The 20192-nt window shown below is 42.0% G+C and overlaps 1 protein-coding gene across 3 annotated transcripts in view; it reads right to left on the reverse strand.

The window, feature by feature from the left end:
• Positions 1-20192, reverse strand: part of LOC111867624 (3-phosphoinositide-dependent protein kinase 1) — a 190787-nt gene that overhangs the window by 57880 nt on the left and 112715 nt on the right. Inside the window, exon 1 of one of the 3 annotated variants that reach the window (XM_023857623.2) lies at positions 5024-5527. The exons of the other annotated variants lie outside the window; for them this stretch is intronic. Coding sequence (XP_023713391.1) covers positions 5024-5119 — 96 coding nt within the window. The 5' untranslated portion in view covers positions 5120-5527. Of the gene's footprint in view, positions 1-5023; positions 5528-20192 lie in introns of those variants that run through there. 3 annotated transcript variants of the gene reach the window in all.

The raw sequence follows: 20192 nt of genomic DNA on the forward strand, positions 1-20192 counted from the left end.
GGAGCTGTGTGAAGAGATAACCGCCTAGTTTCATGTGATACAAAGCGTAGAGAACGGCGTGTCCAAAAATTCTATTTTTCCCATATGTATTCATTTCCACGGGAACGTCTTTACTGAGCGGTTGCCTAGCAACGATACTGGGGATACAAATGCACAGACATCTAGGTGACGTCATAAGACTACTTATATTTCTTTAAAAAATATGGAAAGTATGTTAAAAACAATCAAACTGTAAACTGATAAGTCATTGGTCTGCTCCAAAAATTCCAGTGTCAAAACAAACTCCGTAGCTTTAGTCCGCAAGCGAAAAATACCGACCGAGCGACCGCCGCTTGTCGGCGAAGTCAGTGCAAACTTTAGCGGATAGAGGGTGTCGCGTGGTCAGGGAATCCCCACGGACGTTAATTTCGGTTTTCTAGACCGGAGCCGCTACTTTTCCATTCAAGTAGCTCCTCAATTATACTTGTGAGGCTCAGTGGATACCGTTCCAGAACCACTACTTCTCAGGAAATCGAACCCGGGATCTCTGGATCTGTAGACATGAACTCTGACCACCAGAAGACAGCAAGACAAGTGCACCGCCTGACGAGACGATACATAGGAATTAAACAAGAACTAAGTACCCGTTATCGCACTTCGTAGACTATTACGAAACGCTTACCGAAGCATCTGAACCGAAAAAGAGAACGATAAGCCGTGGCAGAAAGATTTATAAATTTAAGTAAGGCACGCGGGCTCAGGAAACTATGCAAAGAGAAACTGACTACTCCTGATTTACAGTTCTTGCGACAAACAGTGACACCTGAAACGCAATTGCATTCCACACTAATTGGATCTGTATAATTACATAAAACGAAAGGAGGAAGTTGGGGGCCGTATAACGTAGAGTGACTTGAAAACATTCTAGCGCGCTGGAATTTGACTTTCTTTCCCAGGAAGTTTCACAATTTCCCTTCTAGTCAACAACACTGACTGAAATAAAATCAACTATTGTACCACGTCATTCGCATTACACGCGGAACACCCAAAAGGTGCCCTGACACAAAGAGTGCTTTGTCAATGTTCAATGAAGCTGTTCTTGGAGGCATTTGAAAAATGGAATTCAAGGATGGCAGCCCTGGCGCTCACACTGTGAGGACGGCGGCGACACCACCACTAGTAGCGGCACTGTCTATAAATTAACATACTAACAGGAGGGGCGTGGGCTATGGCTTCCAATCCTGCCCCTTCCGGAATGTGACGCTGTGCAATCTGGTAGACATTTACAGCCGTTTCGGAGTAACATGCATCCCCCACACTCAGGACCAACGCATACCTTCGAAACGTCGGTGAACATATACTTAGGCGTCACATCACAGGTAAAAGATAAAAAGGTAAAGCTATCACTTATAACAGGCCGTGGATGCCCAGAGGGTTGTGAGACGTCGAGGCTCCCACATTATCTAGACAGCCGGCTCAAAGATGGCGGGTAAGGTTGTCAAGTCTTACGAGCCGCTCACCCTTTAACCCCCAGGAAGATACCTGGTATTCATTTCTGTAAGAGACTGAGTCGACCCCTGGGCCATAATGCGGCTGGAAGGATTAGGTCAATTTGAAAAGAAAAAAGAATTCCACCTCGTCGGAACTTGAACCCGCGACCTTCCGGCTTGTAGCAGTGCCTTGATCAACTACGCTACTGTCACATCACGGAAGAGAATAATAGTGTTCAGTGTCGCCGTCTGAAGACCATCAATTCCAGTCCTAGCATTAGTGCTTTAGTTTACTGTCTCCATTTCGAGTTTATGTGGCCACGTATACTACTAGCTTGCTGCTCAAATAACAGGTTTATTTATACTTAGTAGACCACATTAACGTCTCTAACTTACCTAATCTCTCTATCCTGTCAATGAATTTGGGATTTAGTTAAGTTTACTAACCCTAAAACAAACCATTCTATTGTAACTGATCAAAAGATATTCATCAAATATCGAATGATGAATTCGATGGGCTATGAAAATCTGCAATTATAACCAAGATCAGGTAAATATGGTCATTAATACCAATAAGTAATAGTAACTGATAAAAACATGATTTTTACTTCTTGGGTTGCCATTTGTTTTAGGGAACACTGAATAAGAAAGTACAAGAGGCAACCTTAAGGTAATGAGTGCTGGTATGTGAAAAAGAATATAAGTATCTTTAGAACAACTGCACTATAGACATTTGATGATGAAACAAGCTGCAAGATCCGAACCAGAAATATCCGCCATATGATAATACAGTATATAAATAACTTAACTGGAAAGACTGCATGAGAATGTACGCAGTACATGACTACCAGAAAAAGCACAGTAATGTCACCCAGGATATTGGGACTACCTAAAAACTGATGGGACCGTAAGAAGCGATGTGACTACATAAAAAGTGACGCCTACTGTGGCTCTAAATATGTGACCACCTGCGAAGTGACGTAACGGCATTTCCAAAGTCATGGTGGAAAAGTCCAATCGAGGCCTAAACAGTAAAGTGATAATCCCATAACAAAGGCACATATCTATAAAAAATTGCTGTTGTCTATAAATCCAAACACTTCCTTCAATACTGTGACGTATTTGCGCCATGCAGGACCCCCCCCCGGCCAGCGGTGACAGAACAGCAGAGAAGTTGTCAGGCAACCATTGTCGCGGTGATGTAACCGCACAGGATCAGCTGCCGTTGCTATGGTAACAGGACCAGTAAACACTCCGCCACCCTCCCCCGCGGTGACGTAACAGGGGACACCGCGCTTACTATGTTGCAACAGGCGACTCCGTGCAGAGACTGTTGCTTGGCAATCGGTAAACATGATGTCACGCAACAGTGGTAGCTATCATGTAACTGTTTACTGTGTTGTCAGTGCGGAACGAGGAGTATTCGTCAGTGTAACCAGAGTTACTAGAGTGTGTGGTTAGGAGTGACAGTGTGTGGATTGTGAAGCCAGGCGGAAGCCAATTGAAGTCCAGTAGCTACGAGTTGAGTCGTATCGAGTGAATGCCAATGACTACAGCAGAAGTAATTGTGATACTGCAGATGGCAGTAGTTGTGAAACTGTAAATTGTGTAAATGTAAGAGCGAATGTGGGATAAATTCGCTAGGTCAAAAACGGCGTGAAGTTATATGTCGCGTGACATACCCAACACGTGACAAATTTTCTATTTTTTCTATTCAAACTCCCCCCTCAATACAAAAATAAAATCCTGGCTATTTTAAAACAACCAATAAAATATTAAACCATTGTTAATGCAGCACTTGTTACTGGAAACACTTACTTACGGAGCTGAGCCCTTCTTGAGGAGCCGCCAGCATTTTATGGAACCCGAAGGTTCATTATCGTGTTCACAAGAGCCCTCCACTGGTCCCTATGCTGAGCCAGATCGATCCAATCTATACCATCCCATCCTCTAAGATCCATTTTAATCCATCTTAATATTGTCCACCTTCCTACGTCTTGGTCTTCCCAGTGGTCTCTTTCCTTCTGGATTTCCCACCAATATCCTATATGCATTCTGCTCGTCCCCAATTCGTGCTACATGCCCTCCCACCTCGTCCTCCTTGACTTGATCATATTACTGGAAATCTATATATCAAAATACAAATCATTTATGTTACCGAAATGCCTTTCGAAGCTAAGGCCAGTGAACCACCAAACTTTTCATGAAAACGCCAAGAGGAAAGAGCAACCTATGTGCATCATTCGGCAGCTCAGTTCTCAATTACATATTCCCGACAAGAAATTATTTAGTTTATGAATTATGAAAGTTTAGAGATCTGCCTGGCAACAAGTCAGTCGAAAAAGATCTGAAATACAATGCAGCTCGGTCATGTTGGCAAAACAACAAGATATACCCGGCTTAGCAACACCCAAGCTGCTTGGCACAAATGCATTTCGAAAACAAACCTCTGCACAGTATGGAATGAGTGGAATGAGAAACCAATTATAAATACTAGTTCCGACCGACTGCTTGCTGACCGACTTAACGTTAAAAATAAAACACTTCACGCTGCTGTACTTTGCAGTGGTCTGTCAAACTGTGACTCCATACCTAAATGACAGGGCTAATTCGCGAAATTGGACTTAAAAGGCTCTACCTTACTGTAATTTCAAGCAGGTTCTTGGCTTCATGCATTCAATAAAAATATTCAAAACATCTTACCTTTACTATGATTACTGGCTGGGCCATCGAAACACATATCCTTCCGTAATTATAACTGTCAAGTCTTGACTTTTCAGCTTAATCGATACAAGTCCTTACTAGAACCAGCAAAATTCGATTTACGTGACATAAATAAAACAATTATTATAATTCAAGGCAGGAGACACGAAACACTAGCCCGTAACTAGCAATGGACGAAATATGACTCGTTAACAAACTTGCCTTCAACACGCAAACTTAAAACGCTTTACATTACTATATGTGGTAGGACCAACGAAGTGCAACTATAAACTACAGAATTTGTCGTTGACCAACTTACGTTCGATATATAAAATGATAACATTTTTGTTGACTCTTCGCCGTAATACAATTGTCCAATTTTAAACTAACAGCTATACTGTCAAACAGCGTTACAATCACGTCCGTTACTACACAATACGTCCACCCACTTAAATATGTAAACACTTTTTCCGCCCTTGTACAAGTTTCGTAATATTCTCAACACAGCGAATATTCCTCAAAGTGTTCTCTCATAGGGTACAACTGAATTTCTAAATACAATCTGGACGACTTTTAGTAGTTGAAATTTGGTTTCGAACCTCGCCTATCTATACTTGTTGGAGTTAATTACGCATTCTTTTGCCTCCTGTTTTTCTCTGAACACAGTAACGAAACTTGGGATCCCATGACAAGCACAGAAATTTCTGACTGAAAAACTATCAGTCTCTCACTGCCTCTGCTATATGAAGCCTATATATATTATACTTTGCTCATCCACCAACCAGTGTAACTTCTGTTTAACTTTACTGTTATGAAGACCAGTACAGTAACACAGGCACCTAATTACTCACCTTTCTCTTCACTTTGGCCTTGTTTCCTATCTTAAGGAATCTTGCCACCGCTGAAACTATTGAATTCCCACGGGAACACTTCTCTGGTCCATTCATTTTCAAGGCGAGTCAACAACCAACAATTCCAAGTCTGAACGAGGCGGACACAGTCCAATTAGCAGCACTAGAAAGCAACCTTTCACCAATACGAAGTGATGAGACGCAACAGTGTTTGTTGTCTTGTTCCTTACACGTGGTACAAAAAAAGTCTGTTCTACTCCTGCACCGTCCGCTCGCTTGCCAGTCAATGGCCTTTTCCCGCCACTCCAAATGGGGGAACAGAATAATCTACCACAATCCTACAAATCTCAGTTTAAATTATTTGCATTCCTCCGGTACAAACATCCACTATCATAGCACTGTTACATTTCTTTAGAGTTGGGTTTCACAACAGTATAACTAATCGCCGATGCCAGATCAAACGCGTCCTCCTCAGCCTTCGATTCACGATCAACTACTTCACAGCCACCACCCGTCCTTGCTTCTATGGCGAGTTCTTTGCTCTGATGACGTTGCACACTCCAGCCAATGGGAACGCTTCACGCAGTCTCCCGCCCGAACAACATGTCTGCCGCTCTACTAGACAGGGAGTGAGAGACAGAGAGAGAGAGAATCCCGCCAGAAGCAGACAACAATAACGTGCAGTAGTGAACGCTACACCATATTTTGGTACAACCTGAACTTCCTGCACGTGTTCTACAACCAAACTTTCACACGTGCTTTTCAGCAAGGGCCTCGAATAAACATATCATAAGACTACAGTAAATTTACCGTGTATTTCCACTGCTATCGAACTTCATTCACATAAGTCTATCATAATAACTCTGTAGCTGTTCAGTCTCTTTCAAATTCCCAGCATTTTATGAAACCCGAAGGTTCGTTACCAGGTTCACAACAGTCCGCCACCAGTCCCTATCCTGACCACTATGAGAGAATAAGATGGGCCGGATGGGCACTGCCTAGGCCTTTTTTGCGTAACATGATTTTTCAAAATAAAAAAAGCAAATTAATCCAGTCCACATTTCTCTCTCCTACTTTAATAATACTTTAAATACTGTCCTTCTATGTACGCCCAGGTGTTCCTGTCTCCCTCCCTCGGATTTCCCTACCTAAATTTTGTACACCTCTCTCGCCTATCACATTCCTACTACATACGCCCAAATTATCGTCTTCAATTGATTCGGAACAACAGAAACAAACTGCTCCAGTTGTAGGCCCTCACTTAGCGCGGTCGGTATAGCGACTAGGCTACGGAGTTACGACTACGACGGAGTTATCGAGGTTCGATTCCCGGTAAGGGAAGAGATTTTTTCTCTTTTCCATACCGTCCAAGCCTGTTCTGGGGCCGACCCAGCTTCCTATAAGAGTACAACGGGTACTGCACACTGTTTCCTCGGGGAAGAAGTGGCCGGGGCGTGAAGCTGACAACTCACCTCCATCTAGTGCCGAGGTCAGGAAAACTGGTACCTATACATCCACTCCTCCATACGCCTTCATGGTTTAGTGCTTAATTAGTTAAGCACGGGGACAACTTTACCTTTATAATGAATACAGTTCAGAAAAATGTATTTGTTGCTTGGACGCAATTCTGAGCTATCAATCCACAATAAACTTACATTATACAAACAAACTGTACGTCCAGTTTGGAGTTATGGTACCCAGCTCTGGGGCTGCGCCAGTGAATCCAATATTCAAGTGGTTCAACGCTATCAGAACAAAGTGCTAAATTGTATTGTCAACGCACCAAGGTACGTTCGTAACATTGACCTCCATGGTGACCTTGAGATCGAGACGGTTACAGATATCATCGTCCGCCACCTCATGAAAAGTGACTCCAAAACCATGTCAACATTGAAGCGTCCACACTTCTCAACGTGAACAATATCATTAGATGACTCCAACGGAAGAAACCGTTCGAACTAGTTAAATGTTAAAGTACTAGGTAATTCAGTTGAAGTGACTTGGTTTTAATTTACGTAGTATAATAGGTTTAGAAAAAAATTAATCATTAGTTATCCAACTAGTTTTAATTGTAATTAAGTTCTGGGTTACTCAGCCTTTAATTAATTAATAAAAATAATGAATACAGGTTTTGTGTCGCGGGGGCACGCGGTAGCGTAGTTGGTTGAGGCACTATGCTACAATCCGGAAGGTCGCGGGATCAAATCCCGATGATTTGACTTTTTTTCAATTAACCTAATCCTTCCAGTCGCACTATAGCCCTGGGGTCGACTCAGCCTCTAACAGAAATGAGTACCAGTATTCTTCTTGGGGGTAAAGGGTGGTCGGCGCGTAAGGCTGACAAACTTACCGCCATCTGTGAGCCGACTGTCTAGAAAATGTGGGATTCTAAACATCTCACAACCCTATAGGCCTCCACGGCCTGTTAAAGGGATACCTTTACTTCTACTTTACTTTACAATTTCTGCGTCGCGTAAGTGGAGTGGTTACGACAACTCAAAAAACTTTGCACTGTCGTGGTTAATTTTTAGCACACAAGGCCAGTTTGAATGACGAAGCTTCTATAACATTTCACTATATTAGCCGCATGTCATTGGCTTATCAGTGGCCATGATAAATTCGTAAACATTTCGAGCTGTCACCACATTATCTTTCATATGCATTTCAGACAATAATATTTTGAGAAAGATTCCATATTTGCATTTTGTTTATCATCAAACAAAAGTTCAAGATTCAATGCAGTTTCTCCAGCCTCAAAAATTATTCGCACGCCTTCCATGTTGGAATAGTTTATGGTACGGGTTTTGAAAATATTGAATCGTTATTATTTCCATTAGTTTTACAACCGTACCAACTTTAATATAAAAATAATACAGCTCACGAAGTTATACGGCAGGTAATCAAACATGATAATCACACTAATATTATATATTTTGTTTAGGGGATGGTATGCAAAATTGCCTATTGTTGCGACAAACACTATACAATCCATCTGCTAACTAAAAAAAAAAATTATCCAGCATATAAAGTAATGTGGTATAAGGGCCGAGCCATAGCTCAAGCGGTTAGTCGGTGACTTCCCACCGCGGCGGTCAAGTGGGATTTGTGGTGGACAAAGTGGCGCTGGGGCAGGTTTTCTCCGAGTGCATCGGTTTCCCCTGCCAATCTTCATTCCGCCAATTGCTCCACAATCACCCTCGCCTATCATCTGGGGCTGGTACAACAGGCCAGAAGTGGCCGCAGTACAAGGGACTTAGTCCCACCCCACTAGCAATAAAAAAAACCTAAAAAAAATCCAGCATATAAAGTGATATAGTATAAACTCAATAATCAAAATCAAAACGATACCATGTATTTTTCTTCGTGGACGATAAGAACGCCTTACTATTATTACGACACACTCTATACAAGCCATCTACTGTAAATATATATATACATATAACATATATATAACGTTACCGCTCCACGTGTGTTTGTATTTTGACTGCAGCTTGCACAATATGCAGTTTGCAAAGGTAGCATTCTTTATAAACTGTATTACTAAGCATGTTCGTGTTATAATTGGAGCTATTGCGATAGTCATGTTTTCTTATAACTTCACACTGATGCCTGGAGATCAAGAACTTCTGGGTAACCAGTCTTTGTTGTAAAAAAAAAGGTAAAGTTGTCCCTGTGCTTAACTAATTAAGCACTACGCCATGAAAGCGTGTGGGGGAGTAGACGTATAGATCCACATTTTCTTGACGCCGGCAGTAGTTAGAGGTGAGTTGTCAGCTACACACCCCGGCTGTTTAGCCCCCGGGGAACGATCTCCCGGTACCCACTAGATGGGAGGCTGTATGAGCCCCAGAGCTGGTCTGGCCGACATGGAGAAGAAAAAATTCTTTACCCTACCGAGACTCGAACTCCGATCCCTTGGTCGTCTAGCCTGTAGCCAGTCGCTATGCTGACTAAGCTACCCCGACCCTTAGTCTTTGTTGTTCCTCCAGGATAACTGAAACTGCGCTTTTCACAATACGCTTAAGGTATAGTTAAAAAGGTAAAGTTTACTTACTAAAGTTACTTAACTAAGAGAGCACTACGCCATTAAGGCATATGGAGGAGTGGATGTATAGACCGACGTTTTCTTGCCCTCGGCACTAGTTGGAGGTGAGTGGCCAGCTTCCAGTCCCGGCCCCTTAACCCCCGGAGAAAGAGCCCCCGGTATCCTTTGGATAGGAGTTGGGTGGACCCCAGAGCCGGTCTGGTGAAGTGAAAATTCTTGGTCGGCTTATGGATATTATTGGCGAAGATAAGTAATGAAATTCTGACAAGGATTAGGACGGATACGAATATGAAGTAAGACACTTTGCAGAGACTGCATAAAACAATAAGAAAATTCCAACTAGCTTTCACACGAAATGTCTAAAGATAAACGGAAAATACACAGTCCAAAGTGGAAGATTCGCGTCACAAACTTTCTGTGACATACGCGTCCACGTGCCGCGCCTGGGCGTGGCAGCCAGTTGGCGCCATGGCATGATGTCCGCCAAACAACTATATGTAACATGAAATGGCGGGAGAATGGCAGTACGTTGCTCCCTGCAGCATGAGTGCTGTTACAACCACCCCATCCCATGAGACAGGGTTGCGCGGGGTAGAGGGATCAACTGCCGCGGTCATGAGCAGTTTCCTCATGTGCGTTCTCGTATAAGGGAACGACGGGAAAACGAGACTTGACATTATACTACACCCACCACAGACAGCCCAATGATTCTTTAAGGGCTCTCTAAAGCCCTTTTTGAGATGCCAGTAGTAATTGCTCAGGTAGTCAAGAAGCTACCGGCATGTTATGGAACCTGTAAGCTATTATCGTCTTCATTGGCCCCTATTTTACGCCAGACGTATCAAGCGCACTTGCGCCATCTTATCGATTTTAATAGCGTCCTCCCATCTACGTCTACGTCGACCTAGTGAACCATTTCTAATTCTCCTACCAACACTCTGTGTGTATTATCCTTCTTTCCACCATGCGTGCTACATTCCCTCTAAAATTTCATCCCACTTGAATCAATGAAACTAGTAACATTTATTAGGGCAAGGAGTACAAATTATGAAGCTCCTCCTCATGCAGTTTTCTCCAGTATCCTATTATTTCGTCTTCGTGTCAAAATATTATCCTCAGTACCCTATACTCAAACACCCTCAGTCTGTTTCTTCCCTTAATATGTGAAGCCAAGTTTCACACCCATTCAAAAAACAGACAGAATTACAGTTTCGTATATTTTAACTTTCTCATTCTTCGTTAACAGACAGGAAGACAAAGGGCCGAACTTAATCTGTTCTTAATTTCTTCATTGATAACACTCTAATCTGTTAGTGTCGTTCCAGAATAGTTTAAATTTGCCACATCTTCAAATAAACTATTACTTATATCTGTGTTACGGTTGCGCCCTGCCATCTGGTGACGAAACATGAACATAGACGCAGTTTTCTCTGCATTTAATAGCGGAAACCACGAAAGTGTTAGGGCAATATTTGAACCCCGCTAACAGAGTCCCGGGTTTTTTACCAAGTTATTTTTCTGCATATGCTGTCTTCGACGAAAAATTGTCTTTACAACAGGACCAATTTGCGACAAAAGAGAACATATGAACTCATTGTTGCAGACTGCAATAAGAGTCTATTTTCTCAAGTGAGAACGCTACGTTATAAACAGTCGTATATTCGTAAGTTTTGAGGTTTTCACGGCGATGACAATGAAGAAAGTTGTCTTCTGGGTTTAAGCACCGTGTATTCTTCGTTTTGGCCGACGTTTCGGAGGAAAGTAGCGCCTCCATCTTCAGAGCAGTTGAATGGCTGCGGAGAGCTGAAGATGGAGGCGCTACTTTCCTCCGAAACGTCGGCCAAAACGAAGAATACACGGTGCCTAAACCCAGAAGACAACTTTCTTCATTGTCATCGCCGTGAAAACCTCAAAACTTACNAGTAGCGCCTCCATCTTCAGAGCAGTTGAATGGCTGCGGAGAGCTGAAGATGGAGGCGCTACTTTCCTCCGAAACGTCGGCCAAAACGAAGAATACACGGTGCCTAAACCCAGAAGACAACTTTCTTCATAGTTGTATATTTATCTACAGAAGAAACGCATCAGCCAAACCAACCAACCAGTACACAGCCCTAAGAGACAACAATGAAGAAGGTTGTTACGACATTAACTATTGACGAAGTTGATTGGTTGCGTATTTAAAGACGCCGTTAGCATCAAGACTATATTAATGAATGTGAAGTAGCTGGTGGAATGAGAACTGGAAGGGTAAACCGAAGTACCCAGAGAAAACACGTCCCAGTGCCACATGACATGACCTGGGATGGAATCCGAGCTGCCGCGGAAGAACTTCAGTCTATCGAACAAAGTATCTCGTGGTGCTGACGAATAAAAACAGAAACTTATCTTTTGTTTTCCAGGAGCAACAAAGCACAATCTTACAGATCATAATGTTTTCGTGTCATTATGCTATCCAAGGACGCCAGACTTCAGTACGCATCCCTACACACAAGCTTCGTACAGCGGGGATCTACTGGGAGTTCGGCAGGAACTCGAATGGTGGGGGAAACTGGCGAGACGAGGGAGGGGTAATGCGTCTGCAGAAAAGGAGAGCTCTGGAATAGACAAAGACGAAGATATGTTCCATCTCACTTCCCGTGTTCTGGAGGCACGCGTAGGCTAGCCATGCTGTCGATGTTTTCTTGCATTGTTTCGTCTTTACGTCCCTGGAATAGGTTGTTTTTTTTTTTAATGCACGTTGATCGGCGAGTCTGTTGCGCTTTAACGATGCAGAGTCGAGGACTTCGCAGTCACTCACGAGGCTCCCCTGTCCGGTCGGCCTGCCTGACTGACTCACAGTCTGCCTGCACGACAGCCTGGCTATTTATGGAGGACGCCAAGCGATCATTCACCTTTATATTTGCTATATAAAATATACAGAATACTCGTTAGTGAAGATATTACTATTATTACACTAGAGCCACGACAGGAAGGCTTGGTACTAATAACATAACGCAATGAACATGTTCATCTTCAGGTCTAAGAAAGCATTCACCCACTCGTAGAGCTGGGCCCTTCTTGAGAAGCCGCCAATTGTGCAGCTACTCAAAAACTTCCCAGCATGTTATGGAAACAGAAGGTTCATTACTGTGTTCACAAGAGCCCTCCACTGGTCCCTATCCTGAGTCAGATCAATCCAATCAATGTCATCCCATTCTGTCTAAGATCCATTTTAATATTGTCCACCCACTACGTCTTGGACTTCCCAGTGGTTCTTTCCTTCCGGGTTTCCCACCAATATCCTATATGCGTTCATCTTCTCTGCAATCCGCGCTACATTCCCTACCCATCTAATCCTCCTTGACTTGATCATTCTAATTATACAGAGATACTGGGTTTTCGGACTTTATCCATCGTCCTGGTTTTTAAGATAACTAAGAAAAACACGACGTTTCGGAAACTGGATCTGTTTCCGTCCTCAGGTGAGGGAAAACACCTATTCTGTTGGGTCCCTTAGAAAGAGCTAGCCTCAATCACTGGACCAGGGACCCAACAGAATAGGTGTTTTCCCTCACCTGAGGACGGAAACAGATCCAGTTTCCGAAACGTCGTGTTTTTCTTAGTTATCTTAAAAACCAGGACGATGGATAAAGTCCGAAAACCCAATATCTCTGTGTGTTATACACCATCGTCAGAATCCTATAGTAACTAATTCTAATTATACTTGGGAAGCTCTTCACTATGCAGTTTTCTCCAACCTCCTGTCACTTCATCTCTCTTCGGTCCAAATATTCTCCTCAACGCCCTGTTCTCAGACACCCTCAGTCTGTGTTCCTCTCTTAAAGTCAGAGACCAAGATTCACGCCCATAGAGAGCCAAAGGCAAAATTATAGTTTTGTTTATTCTAATTTTTATATTTTTGGACAGCAGACGAGAAGACAAAAGTTTATGGACTGAACGGTAGCAAGCACCACTCGAGTTCAATCTCCTCTTAATTTCCTCCTGTATCAGGTTTTGATTCGTTATACTCGTTACCAAGTACATTCTTGTGAACTGATGGACTCCTTCCACTGATCAGGCAATTTTTCCTTATTCCAAACAGAATTAATTATCTATGGATCTTAGAACGTAATATTCAGCCTCCAGCTTGAATAAGTTCTGCTGGAATTTGATCACTACCTGGCGATTTATACCTTTTCAATTTTTAAATAGCATTTTCAACCTCAATCGGTTTTTTTTTTGTTTTGATACATTGAAAACTTCAATTGTTTCTTGCTGTCATATCTGATATTAGTCCTGGTTCTTCTAATTATTAAAACACTAACTGAATTCGCTGTAAATGTACATAATTTGCGTTTCTCACTTTCTAACGATAACTTTGATTTGCAATATTATTTGGAAAACCTGTTGCACTCGCGCCTAACTCGTCCACTTGTTTCCATCTCTGATGTAACATAAACTTTTATTTCAAAATATCATTACAATCACATTTAAATTTCCTAAAATGTCATTAAAATCGTATTTCGATCAATTAGCAGTTGCCTGAGGATGACATTATAGGGCCGAAATATGTAGCAACAATTAAATAAGACGTGATTTTAATGATATTTTAAAATAAAAGTTTATGTTGCATTAGAGATGGAAACAAACGGATGAGTGACTTTAATTAGTGTTAATGGAATTATTATTATTATTATTATTATTATTATTATTATTATTATTATTATTCAAATGATATAAATGGCCTCGTAATTGTATTTTGTTTTTCTTTCTCCTTACCCTTGCTCCTTTTGTAATTGTCATATGAACTGTGAACTTAGCGCGTATATAAACAAAAACTGAAGTGAATGAATCATCATTGGTAAAACGGTATTATTCAACCTCGTCATTTTTAACCTGCATTCGTCACTGAATACTGTGCCGATCTGACGATGTGAACCAAATTTTAATAGGTAATTTTCAGAATATATTCTGCCGGGGACTACAAACTTCTGTACGTTGCAATGTCTGCTCATGACGTCTTCCCTCAAAACATCTGCTGATGCTACTGCTGAGAGATTAAATAGCGCTGTAGCCCCAAGCCATAGATTTGGTTATCCCTTCCAGAGACGTCAAGAAGCATAGAAAATCCTCTTTGGTTTTCTAGTAAATTAAAAGTTCATCTTAAAAAAAAGTAAAACGAAAAGTATTTTATGGGGTTGTAAGAAATTTAAGACTGTTTTTATAACAAATTTTCTCCATACCCTAAACTTATTAAAATATCCATTAAGCCTGACAGACTTCGCTGGCTCAAATCTGTCGAGGGAAATTCAGAATCTCAACTCAAGCGATTTCACACGTATGTGTCCAAACTAAAGAAACAAGATGCTGACTTATTACGGCTTGAAATCGATGGATTAACGAAACCTTGAGACTGGTGAGATTTAAAAAAAAAAAAACATTTTCAATCTGTTCGTAGTAGTAAAAAAAGGTAAAGCTAACCCCGTATGAGGCCGTGGAGCCCCATACGGTTGTGAGACGTCGAGGCTCCCACATTTTCTCTAGGCAGCCGGCTCACAGATGGCGGTAGGGTTGCCAGTCTTACGCTCCGGCTGCCCTTCATCTCTTAGGAAGATTCCTGACACTCATTTCTGTTAGAGGTTGAATCGTCCCCAGGGCCATAGTGCGGCTGGAACTCAACTGGAACCGAACTCGCGTCCTTCCGGCTTGTAGCATAGTACCTCAACCAACTACGCTACCGCGCGTCCCACAAGTTAGTGATGTATAGTGTTTTTTAGTGTTCTTAGCATAATACTGCCACTACGCTTTAATGGTGATGTTTTACAGTGTAATATCGCAGTGTTCTTTAATGATGATGTTCTTTTGCATTCCTCCTTTGTTTCTTATGATAAAGATCCTTAAAACTGAAAATAATTTCTTGAGCTAGTATTTCAATTCAGTGGTTTATACTTTACCCTTTAGAGGAAGATGACTTTACCTTCATGTTTATATGGAACCTCTTCTGTGGAAACCCCCGGGAAACTTTGCTCCAAAGTTTAACAATAAATATGTAATATACATGAAATGAAATCAAGCTAAAAGAGCCATGAGTGATTCCTTTAACAACGGACTTAATAATAGGAAAAAGTGCGTTTTTCAGTGAATACTAGTAAAATTAGAGGTACCAGCTGAATAAAAAAAATTAAAATACTGCAGCAAAGTCATCCCAAGTTATGTTACCTCAAGGGTCAGTCTCAGGAACATTGATGTTTAATACTTCTTAATATTTCGATTAACGAACATTTTAGAATCTACTAACAAAAACGTAAGATAACCAATAGTAAGAAAAGAGAATGTAATCAAACCTTACGAAAGAATTTAACCAGCATAACTGGGAAAGTAAATTTGGGAGACTAGCAAGATTCCAGAATATCTAACATACTGGGAAAAGTGCTACTAGTTTTGTTACATACTTTGTAAGTGAAGTTGGTGCTGTTAATTTTAGGAGTAAGGAAATAACTGTACTTTTGCCAGTATTTAGCTTCTTACCATTTTCCAAACACAATTTCTGAACGGTATCTATATTCGTTGCGCTGACCACGCGACACCACCTATCTGCAAAAGTTGGCACTAAAACTTCGCCGACAAACGGCGGTTGCTCGGTCGGTATAGTTGGCTTACGGACTAAAATCACGGAGTTTCATCTATAACATACTGTAAAATCTTAACAATGCTCAACACTCATCACTGCGAAGCGTACTATGATAACGCATAAACAAGACAAAATTGGAACTGGGAACGGCTCAACAAATGTCATGAATAAATACATTAAGAGCAAGGGTCCTAAAGTGGAACCTATGGACTAGCAGACTACACAAACACAAGAGCTGAAGCTATCAAAACAATTAGCACAACTAGATGAAAGTACAAAACTGCTGGGATTACGAAGAACCAACGAATGAGTAAATAAGTCGAAATCATTATATAAATACAAATAAAATGAATCAGTCTGACCTTTACTACTAAGTGTAAAAGTGTGTTAACCGAACGATTAGATAACCAAATTGGTCAAAGTGGAACTAAATTTAAAAAAAAAAAGCTAGTAAAGATCAAGCTAATGTTTAAATAACTGTCATAAATAATTATCGATGATAAATAACAAAACTTTTGGAAAAATTACTGAGTAAACATGTATATAATTGAGGAAAGCAGTTTTCTGGGATTTGGCACCGTGTATATGTGGTGTTAACCGACGTTTCGGAGGAACGTACCGCCTCCAGACTGTGCAGACAGTCTGCTTTTACCGGTTCTCACGGTCTCTTCGCTTGCAGATTTCTTATATTGTTTTCTTCTACCCTGAAGATGGAGGCGATACGTTCCTCCGAAACGTCGGTTAACACCACATATACACGGTGCCAAATCCCAGAAAACTGCTTTCTTCATAGTCACCGCCGTGAACGCCTCAAATCTTACATGTATACAATTGTCATCCATAGTGGTACTTTAAAAAGGGAACCAACAGCAGCTTGTTTTCATTGAGATGTGAACGTCTCATACTTACCCACTCATGGAGCTGAGCCCTTCTTGAGATGCTGCCAATTGTGCCGCTACTCAAAGAATTTCCAAGCATTTTATTGAAACCTGACGGTTCATTACCGTGTTCACAAGAGCCCTCCACTGATCCCTATCCTGAGCCTTGTCAATCCAGTCCATAGCATCCCATCCTATCTAAGACCCATTTTAATACTGTCCACCCACCTATGCCCAGATCTTCCCGGTAGTCTCTTTCCATCTGGCTGTCCCAGAAATATCCTATATGCATTCTTCTTCCGTTCTCACAGTTACACTAACGTTAAAAATACAAGTCAGCGATGGAGCAAAGTAATGAAAGGATCCCTTAATGATAGAAACGGTCATTTCAACACTGCCCACACACCTAGAAATTTTATGACGTTTTATAGCTTTCCTAACTTCAACAGCAGAAAGAGGAGTTGTGGGTGAATGAAAAAACACAGCAGAGTTCCGCTTGCTGCCTGTTTCATGCTGGTTTCTTACTTGACTTACTCTCCAACCCTGAAGATGGAGGCGACATGTTCCTCAAAAAACGTCTGTTGACTTAGAGAGGACCACACGGCATTATATCCGAGGACACAGAACTCTTCATTCGCCGTTGTTTCTGAGTTATTGTGTATTTATAAGCGTATCTACTTCCAAGCCCCCTTACGGTCGAAACAAGTCATAATTATAAAAACTCTGTGGCCTGTAGTCCGCAAGCGAACTATACCGACCGAGCGACCACCGCTTGTCGGCGAAGTTAGTGCCAACTTCTGCGGATAGAGGGTGACGCGTGGTCAGCTCAACAGATCCCCACGGCCGTTAATCTCGGTTCTTTAGACCGGAGCCGCTATTTCCGTGAAATAGCTCCTCAATTATCCCCACGAGGCTGAGGTGACCCCGTTCCAGACTCACTACTTCTCAGAAAACCTGGTAGCGCCGCGAATCGAACCCGGGACTTCCGGATCTATAGGCAGGAACTCTAATCACTAGACCACAGAAGCGGTGGAATAATTATAAATAAACAACAGATACAATTTTTTAAAACGTAAGTCTGTGCGACGGCTTATCTTACGCCTTATAGCAACCCATACCCTGGGCGAAGTATGAGTAGTCCTGCTTATAAGGTATAAGAACAAGCAAATGCAAGAGGTTCTGGGAAAAACCAATCGCGTTATTTTCTTTGACACGACAGGGATCGCGAAGAAAACGAAAACATTTGGGGAGGCTACACAGACAGCAAGACGATATCATAAGCCTAAAAATTGTGATGTAATACACAGACAATAAGAGGTAAAGGTAAAATTGTTCCTGTGCTTAACTAATTAAGCACTACGCCATGAAGGCGTATGGGGGAGTGGATGTATAGATCCACATTTTCTTGACCTAGACATTAGTTGGAAGTGAGTGGTCAGCTTCATGCACTAGTCGCTTTACCGCAGGAGAAAGAAGCCCCGCTAACCGTTGAAGATGAGGCTGGGTGGGCCTCAGAGCAGGTCTGAACGACGTGGAGAGAAAATTCTTAACCCTACTGGGACTCGAACTTTGAGTCGTCCAGGCCCCAGCCAGTCACTATACTGACTACTATATCCTAAGTCATACAGACAGACAATAACTAGCTTTATTTTTTTAAATAAGCAAAGTATTCTACATGCCCTGCCCACCTCATCCTCCTTGAATTGATCATTCTAATTATACTTGGAGAAGAGCACGGGGGAGAAGAGGAATGCATATAAGATATTAATGGGAAAGCCAGAAAGAAAGAGACCGCTGGGAAGACCAAAGGGTAGGTAGGTGGACAATATTGAAACGGATCATAGAGAGCTAGGATGGGATGGTATAGATTGGATTGATCTGGCTCAGGATAGGGACCAGTGGAGGACTTTTGTGAACACGGTAATGAACCTTCGGGAACCATAAAACGCTGGGAAATTCTTGAGTGGCTGTACAACTGGCGGCTTCTCAAGAAGGGCACAGCTTCATGAGAGAGTGATTTAAAAAACAGGTGTATTGTTAACCAATGGTTAGTTGTGGCGCATACTGAACTGAGCAGTAAGTACTCTGCTCTCCCCCGTCTGTGATCACGAGACCTGCGGGAAGAGCATATCGATCGCCATTTTGTATTATAGTGTCGCCACCTACACACGATTCTGTCCCATATGTGAAAGGCCACCAATATCCGAACATGCAGATACACGCCAGACCGAAGGTTTCCGGCCTTCAGAGTCTAACTGGGTGTTTCCACCTACAAACATCTTCATCAAACCAACATACACTTTACTCACCAGCAAATTAACTGAACTTTGTCAACAAAGGACCGCGGTATCATGGTTTCTGATTACTCTACAAACTCATGGAGTTACATGAAATGAAATCTCGTATCCCACTCTTAAGACAAACAGGCATAATGTTAAAATCTGTAATATAGTGAAATTTTCTGGGAAGAACCCGTATTATCCGCCTGTCTTGCGTCTAAGTTTCCCTCTGAATGTCTAGGTTACAAGAATTTAATGCCTACACACCTTCGTGTGTACACAGCGACAACTCCACAAGCTGGCCACGTCTGGTTCTGATCAAGAGAGGGACAATTTAAGCAAGTGGCCAATTTATAGAAAATAGTATGTGCACTGTCCCTAGCAGCACTATGGCCCTGGGGTCAACTCAGCCTGTAACATAAATGTGTACCAGGAATATTCTTGGGGGTAAAGGTCGGCCGGCACGTAAAGCTGACATCACCGCCATCTGTGAGCCCATTGTCTAGAAAATGTGGGAGCCTCAACGTTTCACAACTCCATGGCCTGTTACAGGGATCCGTCTACTTACTTTTTATATTGACTTTAGTATTAAAACTTCTTATTTTCAGTCACCAGCGACTTACAACATACCTAAGCATTGTACAGTGTTACGTTTTGCGGAAAGTTAAGAGCTTTAAAGCAGTTAATTTTGTTTGTGGCCTCGTAACTATGTATTTCTTATCAAAACTACAGATCTGAAGCGAATGTGGACGAATACATTTCAAAAATTAAAGGAGCAATAACTGAATAACACTTTCTCTCTCTATGGCTCTATTGGCCTTTGGACCATGGCCGTATATTTCAGCTTCTTAATCATACACACAGTCGGTAGGACTCCTTTGACGGGGGATCAGCCTGTCGCAAGGCAGCTACCTACACCCAGAACAGCAGACACAGAATAAACGCACAGAGACATCCATGCCTGGAGTGGGATTCGAACCGACAACCCCACTGTTTGAGCAGGCGAAGACAGTTCATGCCTTAAACCAGCCGTGTAAAACATGCGGCCCCTCAACTTTTAGAGCTAATTAGTAAAAATATTTTTTGTAAAGACAATTTTCCAACAGACCAGACGACAAGAAGTCTCACGCAGACATAAATTAGCAGGCTGCAGGAAAAGTGACTCTGAGAATTGCAGAAGGGTTTGTCCAACTAACGGTCTGTAAAGTTCGTGAAGGACAAACTATTGTATTTCAGAAGGTTTAATGCACTAAAATCCGCACAGCCTCACCACCCCAAGTATTTCCAAGAATCCCTTTTGGAGGCGTAGTAAGAATGCAAGGAGGGTGGCAACTGACAGACAAGTGCAAGGGATTTC

The sequence above is a fragment of the Cryptotermes secundus genome, unplaced genomic scaffold (assembly GCF_002891405.2).
Source record: "Cryptotermes secundus unplaced genomic scaffold, Csec_1.0 scaffold548, whole genome shotgun sequence".
Classification (NCBI taxonomy): Eukaryota; Metazoa; Arthropoda; class Insecta; order Blattodea; family Kalotermitidae; genus Cryptotermes; species Cryptotermes secundus.